This window comes from Trypanosoma cruzi, genomic scaffold, assembly GCF_000209065.1.
Source record: "Trypanosoma cruzi strain CL Brener 1047053515891 genomic scaffold, whole genome shotgun sequence".
Lineage (NCBI taxonomy): Eukaryota > Euglenozoa > Kinetoplastea > Trypanosomatida > Trypanosomatidae > Trypanosoma > Trypanosoma cruzi.
In genome coordinates, this window is record NW_001849272.1 from 21130 (window position 1) to 31136 (window position 10007).

Below are 10007 nucleotides of genomic sequence, written 5' to 3' on the forward strand. Positions count from 1 at the left end.
TACACCTTCTGGATGATCGGGTTCGTCACGCTCTGCAGCTTATCGCGCGCCTCGTCGTACTCCTCCTTGTCAGCGTTAGGATTGTCGTCAAGGAACTGCATCGCCTCCTTCACTGCAGCCTCCACGGCGCTCTTGTCATCCGCGCTCAGTTTCCCACCAAGCTTCTCCTTGTCGTTTACCTGGTTGCGCAGCGAGTACGCGACGCTCTCCAGCGAGTTTCGCGCATCTACGCGCTCGCGCACCTTGCGGTCCTCGTCCTCAAACTCCGCAGCCTCGCGCACCATGCGCTCAATCTCCTCCTCGCTCAGGCGACCCTTGTCATTCGTGATGGTGATCTCCTCCTTCTTCCCCGACGACTTGTCCACGGCGCTCACCTGCAGGATGCTGTTTTCGTCCACGTCAAAAGTTACCTCAATCTGCGGCACGCCACGCGGAGCCGGCGGGATGCCGGACAGCTCGAACTTGCCAAGCAGGCGGTTGTCCTTCGTCATCTGCCGCTCGCCCTCGTAAACCTGAATCAGCACGCCCGGCTGGCCCATCCAATCCGCCACCTCCCACCAATCCTCACAGGCAGCGCACCGCACCGCCGGCGCTCCACCCGATATTTCAAATCGCCCGACGAAATCGTCGAGAAGGGCAATGGAGCTTATTTGCTAACGACGCTCGACTGTGGTACGACGAATTACCGACATCCCCGCCTTGGGCCAGTTATATGAGGAAAGCGAACGAGGTCGCTCGAGAGATGTGGGCGCCGTCAACGTGGGAGCCGAGAATGTCCCTCGCGGGGCGATTCACGACTTTTTGCCGCACGCACGAACAGCCGATGAACGAGGAGAGCTGCGCGGCCTTTTTGATGGCAATCGAAGTCGCGCCATCGACCCGACTGCAGTACGCCAGGATGCTGCGGTCCATGTTGCAAATGGATCGAACCCCGCTGGATATTGCGTCTTTGAGGTTACAAAAAGTTGCGGTGCGATCGGTGGTGAAGCAGACGTGCCCCTTGACAAAGGAAAGCGGTGGATGAATCAAGTTATCCGCAGTCGGACCGATTGGAGGGAACGTGTTGTTTTTTGACTTGCGTGGATAACGGCGAGTCGTTGGTCCGAGATCGCGGCCTTAATCCCCAACAATTCCACAATGGGGGCGGACGGGACCTTAATTTTGGATTGGCCCGTGGCGCCGAAGACGGCGAGGGCGGATCCCCACCGCGCCTCGCAGTTCGTGAGGATACGAGGGCAGGACGCTTTCGACATTATAAAGCCATGCAGGACACTTCAAGAAAACGAAAAACTCACGAATATCACTAATGCCAAAGTCGAACGAGCTCTCGCTCCTTGGAATGCCACGGCGCATTCCATAGAACGCGGTGCGTTGAGACACGCTGCTCAAATCGTGGAGGCGTACAATTTGGACCTACACGTGGTCTCGCAGTTGGCGAAGCACTTCGACCCGTTTGACCTTCCCCAGAGCACAGTTCGATATTTGTGGAGGTACACCACATTGCTGACCCAGGTGTTGTCGCTGGTCGCAATAATGTGAAGGGAGAAACGGCGGAAGGGCAAGAACCCTGGCTGAGAACGGAGGAGCATTTTTTTTTTTGATTTTATCACAATCATGCTGCTACAATAACGAGACGCACGCCAAGGACGCGTCCGGCCACTCCACACGATGAACGAACCATCCCGTTACAGCAAGTCAACGTGCCCTTATTGAACCTAGAGTGGATCAAAAGTTGGTTGAACCCGGCCACCTTGGAGAGTCTTATGCAAGTATGGGGACTCGTCGGGTGGTCCCCTCTTCCACCGTCTTCCTCCGGTAAAGCGCGCGAAGGCTCACGGAGGATTCCAACCGCTGACGCGAGATTTTTACGAAAAGCTGGAATAATCGAGGACGGTTCGTCCACAATAACAGGCGGATGGATAATGCCTTTCTCAGTTGTGGAGGAGAAAACCACCGGTTGAAGACGACGATGGATTGCGTGGCCACGCGACAAGAAAATAGACGACCCTTACGAGGCTCATGTTCCTCTTTTACATATTTCCCATTATTTGCCGCCTGTGATGGCTGAGGCCGCTTCCTGCCTGGACTTAAAGGCGTCCTTTTTTCAAGTCTCTTTACCACGGGAGGCTCGGCATCTCTTTCGATGCCGCGTGGAGGACGGCACGCTGGTGGAGCCCCCACGGCTCCCTATGGGATACAAGGCCGGCCCAGAAATTCTCCAGATTATTATTACTTCGGCAATTGCGGGGTGACGACGGTGGTTCACCCCCTCTGGGCCGCACCTCCATTGGTGCGTATCGACGTATGGATCGATAATATACGCATAGCAGGGCCGAAAAGCGATGTGACATTGTGGGAAGCCCAAGCGCTTCGTAATGCGGAGAGTTGTCACGCCACGATATGGGATGGCCGCGAATCGGGCGCCACGCAGTACACCTTCCTGGGGGTGCAGTTTGATCACACTCACCGTGTGGTATCCCTGAGTGAGAAGTTTGTCCGGTCTGTACGCGCCATGCCGGCGCTGAAGTATTTACCCATCGCGGGAATGGAGGTTTTGGCGTCACGCTTTTTGTACGCGGCTGCCATTTTGTGCACGCGTGTATTTGACTACTACCTTTTCATCAAGGCAGTGCGACGACGATTATCCGCACTTCACCGGGGGATTGTACTGGAGACATCCCCGGCGAACGTTCCGCCGGCAGCGGTTGGTTTGGGCGAGAGGTTGCGACACACCATCGAGAACAATCGCAAGCGAACCATCAATTCCACGGAAATGGCATCGGCCGCCATCATCACGGACGCATCGCTCCATGGATGGGGAGCCGTTTTTATTCCAGACTCCGGCGACGTTAAAATTGCCGGAGGGAAATGGAAGAGGAAGCCTTTTCTTATCATGCAGGCCGAGGCACGAGCGGTACGCTTGGCCTTGTCGGCCTTTTCCGCCATTTTGCCATCCACCATGGACGTGTGGGTGGACAACACTTCGCTGCAAGGAGCGGCGAATAAAGGCAGCTCAAAGTCATACACCATGACGTGGGAGCTGCGACGGATATTTGAATTTTTGGACTCTCGCGGAATGCAGGCTTCCTTTGCCTACGTGCGGTCCGCAGAAAACCCCGCAGACGGCATATCACGCGGTCGTCTGTTTACACTTCAGGACTTGGCGAAGGGGTGGAACTTGCGAAAGGGAGCGGCGGGGTCTTGTGGCTGCAGGACCCCAAAGTCTGCCACTTCGTAAGTAATAATATTTCAAATCCTAACTGAGGACAAAGGACCATGCTAATGGTCCACAGAATTTTATATATTGAATGAAAAGAAAACATTGAAGCAATTAACTAAAGAACCTTTTTTCCCAACTTGTTTGGTTTCCATAAATAATTTCAGGATCCGGCCAGCTGCCCGGAAGATTATTCTTTTCTTTTTCTTGTTTTTGCTTTAATTATTTTGCTTATCTTGCTTGTTGCCTTGGGGCAATCACTATGGACGTTTTTTTCCTTTTCTACTCTTCCCTCTTTTAATTGTTTTTTCCGCATTCTTCCTGCGAGGGGTGCCGTGTGTTCCCGCCCAACTGCTCCACTCGCACACCCACCGACACGCTCATGACGACGGCCCTGTGCGCCTCGCCTGCTGCACGCATGAGGAGGGGCCGCGACGAACGGCGCGCTGAGGGAGCCGTGACGTGTGGGCGTGCGACGAGGGCCTGTGGGGCGGAGCACACATTTCTTCCCTCTTGTTTTGTTTTATTGCGGTCAGGGCGGGCAGACACTCGCAGCGCCACACACACAGCCACACCCTGCCGCCGTGTTTCTCTTTTTCTTTTTTTTTTTGCTGCGCTCACTCTCCCGATGAAGTGACGCGACTGCCGTCATGTCTGCGTGCTTCTCTCAGTCCCCACACACACGACTGACTGTGCTCTGCGGGCCGCACTCACGCGCCGATGAAAGGGCTGAGGGGAGCAGCAACACGCAGATGACCCCATGAAATATAAACGCTGTGCGGACACACAGAGGGTCAGACGGTTGAAAGAGATGTATCTTTCTAAATTCACCCTGTGGTCAAAATAAACAGGTAGTTTGGTGGGACCACACGGTAACCAGGTGGATTTTTGTGTGGTTTTTCTTTTTTTTTTTTGGGTGGAACATTAGTAGAGAACGACTTTCTTTTTCTTTTTATATAATTATTGTGTGCGAGGGGGGCTAATATATGATGAGAGGGAATTGTTTTTTCTAATTATTTTAATAGTTTTTTTATGAATTGCTGCTGCTTTGTCTGCAGTGCTGTATCATGAGCTTGGGCAGTCCTGTTATTTCCGCCATGCACTTCTGCTGTACATTTTTGTTTGTGGGTCTTTTCACATGCTCTGCTTCTGTTTTTACTTCTTTGCCTCGTGTGTCTGCGGGCGCACACACACACAAGATGCACATTGCAGTGGATTTGGATGCTTCTTTTGTAGCGTGTGCTGGCGGTTGCGGGTGGCTGCTGCTTCCTCCGTGGGCATGAAGGGAAGGAGGGGAGGGGGGGAGCGCGCACCGCGAGTCACTCTTCCTGCGGGTGTGATGCGCGCGGTGGGCTGCGACTGCTGTGGAGTGCCGCATCCTTTCGGTGTGGGTGGAATGGCTGGAAATTTTGGCGCCGCGTCATGGATGGATGGGGATCGCTTCCGCGTGTGGCTCTTTAGGCGATTGCTCGCTCCGTGTGCGTTGTGTGCCGGCAGCGGGGCTGTGGCGGTTTGTGTGAGCGGGCGCGTGCGGATGATGGTCAGGGCGTATGGAATGAAGGAATGGCTTGAGGAAAGGGGAATTTGATTTGGATGGTATTTGGACCGGATTCATTTGGCTGCGGTGGCCACATGCACGACGGATGCGTTTCCGCATAATGGGGGAGGATGCGACAGGATTTTCCGAAGTGGCCCGTCAATGCAATTCGGGTTTTATAGCACTGGGGCACAGTGGTCTTCCTGCAATGGCTGGTGACGGCCTCTAGTGGACCGGTGCATTTATGCTGCTGCTGCTGCTGCTCGAGGAGGCGTAGAAGTGCGATTTGAGGTGAGCGGCGGAAGGGCTGCACACCCCGCAGTGACGGTCGTCGTTGGCCCACCGGGTGCCTCTGAAGGTTTTGTTGGATGCAACGTCCTTATGCCCGTCTCTGGATGGCGGCGTCCCTGATGCAGCCAACGAACGGGGCTGGGAGCGACGGTGAGACGCAAGCACGGACGGGGCTCGGAGCGGCCGGCGCACCGCACGCTGAGCGCATGACACGGTGAGGACCAGACCTAAAAAAGGGACACCGCGTGGGACGTCAATCTTCACTGCAGCGACCGCCACCGAATTCGGATTTGCTCGCACCTTCTGCGGTCCCTCTTCCTCCCCTCACTTCTGCGCCGAGGACTGTGCCGCGGGATCGAGCAGCGCGTTGTTTGGATGCAGGAACATGGCCCGAACAAATGATTTGTGGGAGGGGATGTGCACTGCGACGAGAAGAAAAGGAAGAAAATGTTGCGAGACGACCACCACCGCAAGACCGGAGTGAAGTTGTGTTTTGTCCACTTGCGCGAGGGCGGCCTGCCACCTGGTCGGTTGGGAGGATTATTATTTTTGCGTCGTTGCGCTCTCTTTTTATTCCGCTGCGTTTTCTTGCGGACCTGCGAAGGGAGATTTGCAAGAAATTTCTGCGAGGTGTTCGTGCCGTCGTCGGAAAAGCGGATTCCCCCTTGAAAAACGCCACTTTTTGAATTTGTTTTGGGCGGGGAGTTCCTGTCGATTCACTGCGACTTTGTTTTGCGGATTTGATGCGTGTGTTTCCGAGCGGTTCGGTCTGTGCTCCCGGCCCACTCGGATGTGGTGTGCGCGTCGACGTGAAGGTGCCTGCCAGCCGTTTTATTGCCTCCCCCTCTGTGGCTGCCGCCGCTGCCTTTCTCTCCTCCTGAGGTCCTGCGGCTTCTTGACAAGATGTTTTGGAGAAGGCGTTGCCGCTCTTATCGTCCATGTTATTTTGATTCTGGTGTCGCGGTCAGGAGGCATTGAACGAGAGGGTTTGCTGCCCTCTTGTTTTGCTTGTCCTCTCTGCTTGATGGCCAGTTGTACACAAGCGTGCTCCTCGGCACCTCGGTTAGTGCTGGCGGGTTGCTCACAGTTGTCGCTGGCAATCGCATGCGCCAACTCTTCGCTGCTCCCTTTCAGTGTCGCATTTTTTTTTATTGGTTGACGGACGCCATTCCGTCCGGCGTGCCACTTTGATTGGATTGTGCGGGACTGCTCGCCAACGCCATCGGAGAAAGCAGGCCGACTTTCTCATGGATTTAATTGCCGTCTTGCGCGCACGTATTTTTCACATGTTCCGTTGGTGTGCACTCAAACAGCGAGGTGTACGGAACTATGCGTGCGTGGAATTCTTCCTGCCATGTGGACTGCAGGCAACATCGAGGGGCTGCCACTGTGACTCCGCAGAGTTGTTGTGTCTCTTCGCGTGGTTGGCAGGGAAATTCCGTGCGGCCTGCTACTGCCGGTGTGTCCCTAAATGTTGTCACTCCATGCGAATAATGTGCTTCAGCGGGTGAGGGTGTTGATTGGGTTTGTGTGCACTCTGATTGTGCTTGCTATTTTGTGCGGGCACGCAACACTTGAGTGGTGGTAAAATGGAGCGGGGCGATGCGTGGCTGCGTCCCGCCCATCGTTCACTGCACGATGGTGTGGTGCACATTGTGGTGTTGACTCTGCGATGTGACTGCGGTCTCCTGCGCGGCGATGATGGTGGGTGGAGGAGAGTGTTGACCCGCGGCGGGACGGTGGGATTGTTTTTTTTATTATTGCGTGAATGTGTGCACTTATTTTTGGTGTCGGTGATCGGGAAAACAAACAAACAGAAAACGTGAATAAAACAAAATAAAAAGGACGGTAGTGTGGCGGTGTTGTGGCCGATTGCACGTTGCGTTGCTGCGGGGGCGGTGGGCATTGACTGTTTCACCGACAGGCGTCGCAGTGCGGCTGCATGGCGCACCGACCACTCCGCCGTGCGAGTGCCACGCCCAACGCCATTGGGACTGCGAGAAGAAACAGCCGCGACTGTCCTTTGGGGCCAGCGGCGCCTGCTGGCCGCAGGTGGGCGGTGCGAGTGGGATGCTTCACTGCACGGGTGTTGTGATGGCGCCTCTCCGTGGCATCTCCGGCGATGGTTCCGACGCTGCAACACGGAGAGGAGTGAAGGGAACGCAGCAACCAAAGTGGACTCTTGAGCAGCACCAACATGAGGCTGAGCGATTTCCTTTGGAATTATGTTGGCGGCAGGGCGGCCGTTGATGAAAGACTACAATGTGACGATGGAGATGTTTATTCAGGAGTCGGATGGTTACGCACAAGACCGGCGGCTTCTTGAAGAAATTTTTAACTTAACTGCGTACCAATCGCTGGAGGCCATTACTAGGCCTCTTCACGAAGGTGTGTTCTCTCTCGGGCAACGTCGAGACTATGAAAGAAAAGGATACGATCACTCCCATTGCAAGGGAACACCAAATGGAGTACTCACGCAGGTACTGACAGAAGCGGGGCGGGAGGCAGAGGAAAGGCTGAGACGAACGCAAGAAATGAAATTTACCATTTCCACTAATATCGAAGATGTACTGTTTAAGGGAAGAGCTCGCGTCAATGAAATGAGGCTGAACGACTTTCTTACGAGGGAACTGGACGGCAGGGGCATTGTGGACACCAATCGGGATGTTTTGCTGAAGGAGTTTTTCAAGGACCCCACGAAGTATATCCGTGATAAGGGAGTATTGAACGAAATACAGGCATCAGGTCGTTATTTGAGTATGAAGCGAGCTGTGAAGGGTGAAGTGATCTTCGATGAGGATATACGCAAGCTATGCGATAAGGGTGTCAACAACCTACCGGGGCGGTCATTAGCTGCTGCGGAGGTAAAAGCAGCTGTTCATAACTCCACCAAACATTTCTTGGATGCAGCTGCCGAGGAGGCGAGGAACCCAACGACGACGAGCGCACCGGAGAAACTGGAGGGATGCTACGAGTCTGTGTACAATGCGAGGTGGCACCATGTGGTGGAAATTCCCGACGGCGTGGAGCGAAAGAAAACGGGGACGGGAATGGAGGTGCATGAGGGGAAGCCAGAACAGACATGGTCGTACAGGGAAGCTGACGACGCTATCGAAGAGAATGACGCTGTGCGGCAATTCGGTGCGGCACCTCCCGTGTTGATGTTGCTTGCCTCGAGGAAGGGATGGCCGCACTCGTGGAATACGATACAGGTTCTTCCCAAGGACGTTCTTGTAAACTGTGGGGTGGATCGGGCGTGGCAGACCGTCCTTGACGATCCAACCGCGTGGTTCGGCACTCACGGTGGGACCGACTTTAGCCTAGACGACGTGTGTTGATTGGGACGCCCGGGATCGGGAAGTCGATGGCTGCCAGCTCGTACCTCCTCTACCAGCTGCTGCACTGCGATGCTGAGAAACTCCAAGTGGTGGTCCACTGTTTTGGTGGAGGAGATGCGTACGTGTCTGACAAGACCACCAGAGCGGTGACAAGATGCAGCGATGAGGACATGTGCGTCTCGGAGTTGAGAAGTTTGAGGGAGCATGTGAGGAATGTGTATATTACCTACGGTGTGGCAAAGGAGGGAACGCCGCCACCGAGACGTTTTGCGCCTACTTCTGGATGGGGCATGATTGCGGTGTCATTCCCAAAGGTAACCAGCTATGATGAGTGGGCGAAGCAGCTACAGGCCGCGCGAGTCATCGTGAATTGCCTCGACGAGGTGGATGTGAAGGCGATGTGCGCCTGGATAACGCGTGATGAGACTAAAGAGAAACAAGCGAAATACTGGAAAGAGGTTGAAAAACACATGTATCTTTTGGGACCGATTCCACGTCACGTCTTTGATGAGGAGGCGTTTAGGGAAAGCTGTGGAGCGGTGAGGTTTGCATTGCAATCGATCAACGAGGTAACTGCGAAAGAGTACTTTTCACGGGGAGGTGAGTCGCCACGGTATTCTGAGGATCCGTCCCACAAGCCTGTGGAAGGTTGTTCGGGAAATATACGCAGGCGGTGTGATCCTTTTCAATGCACCGATATCTGCTTGCCTCGAGGAACGGACATTGGAACGCCTCCCAAGTGTAGCAGAATAAAATAGCTTTTGAGGCCGATGTTGGCGTCGAAGGATAATATTTTGCCAATATTTTTTTGATTGTTTGCTTTGAAATCGTTCACAGAGAGTGCCTTTGCCAAGGTAATAGCGACGAAACCCACGGAGTTTGAGCCGCCAACAGGACGTCAAGCAAAGCCCTGCGTCTTGAAGTTGGCCCCTGAATTGCATCCCAAGGGAGATGAAGGTTTGCTGCCGAGTGAATATGAAAAAACGATCCGTAAAATAAAGTACGGGGTGCTGCACAAACCGTGGGCCACAAACGTTCCGCTGGTGGATTCCTTTTTTTTTTCAGAGTCCAATCCAAGGACGCTGGTTGGGCTGCGGATGGCTACGGCGGGTGCGCACCACACCACCGCCGGCACTGTGGGGCAGTTCACTGAGTGCCTGGCGGTATATTTTAATGGTTGGGGTGAATTTGCTCAGGGATTGTCGTGGGAGATCATTTGTCTGCGGCACGCAGCCAGCACGCCGATGAACGACTGGCAGAGATGTGATGTCGTCGGCCCGCCGAGTGTGGGAGATGTTGATCATGGGAGGATTGTGGAGTTCTGGGAAAACACACATCAGTACCAGTTTGCGCTGACCGAGTGTTTTCTCAGGCATATATTTTATTCCGAAGATGCTGAAACTTCGTGAGGCAAAAGGCTCAGAAGAGAAAATGGAAGAAATGACTGAGGAGGTTAGCGCAGTGCGTTTATGATGAATGATGTTAGGGAGTGTTTTTACTTCTTTTATATTTGTGTGTGTCTGCAGGGCTAGGTCAGAGAATGTCTTTTTTTTTTTTTCAGAGAATCATCGTGGTCAAGAGTGTCGCACCACTACAACTAGTTTTTCATTTTTTTTTTTTTACT

At 54.0% G+C, this 10007-nt stretch overlaps 3 protein-coding genes across 3 annotated transcripts, besides 7 other annotated features; all 3 read left to right on the plus strand.

The window, feature by feature from the left end:
- Positions 1-3288: a sequence feature (areas not merged during assembly with more than two copies in the genome that could not be assigned to a particular haplotype).
- Positions 13-510, plus strand: Tc00.1047053509457.10 (uncharacterized protein; the record flags this gene model as incomplete). Its single annotated transcript, XM_801183.1, has 1 exon — positions 13-510. The coding sequence occupies one exon, from the start codon at positions 13-15 to the stop codon at positions 508-510; it is 498 nt and encodes a 165-aa protein (XP_806276.1).
- Positions 514-3412: a mobile genetic element.
- Positions 3191-3412: a mobile genetic element.
- Positions 3289-4004: a sequence feature (haploid, Esmeraldo-like haplotype).
- Positions 4005-4706: a sequence feature (areas merged during assembly that could not be assigned to a particular haplotype. This can correspond to areas where the two haplotypes were merged or to regions with more than two copies in the genome that were merged during assembly.).
- Positions 4707-4722: a sequence feature (haploid, non-Esmeraldo-like haplotype).
- Positions 4723-10007: a sequence feature (areas not merged during assembly with more than two copies in the genome that could not be assigned to a particular haplotype).
- On the plus strand, positions 7271-8383 carry Tc00.1047053509457.50 (retrotransposon hot spot (RHS) protein, putative; the record flags this gene model as incomplete). Its single annotated transcript, XM_801184.1, has 1 exon — positions 7271-8383. The coding sequence occupies one exon, from the start codon at positions 7271-7273 to the stop codon at positions 8381-8383; it is 1113 nt and encodes a 370-aa protein (XP_806277.1).
- On the plus strand, positions 8410-9141 carry Tc00.1047053509457.60 (retrotransposon hot spot (RHS) protein, putative; the record flags this gene model as incomplete). The annotated part of the gene is made up of 1 exon (XM_801185.1): positions 8410-9141. The coding sequence occupies one exon, from the start codon at positions 8410-8412 to the stop codon at positions 9139-9141; it is 732 nt and encodes a 243-aa protein (XP_806278.1).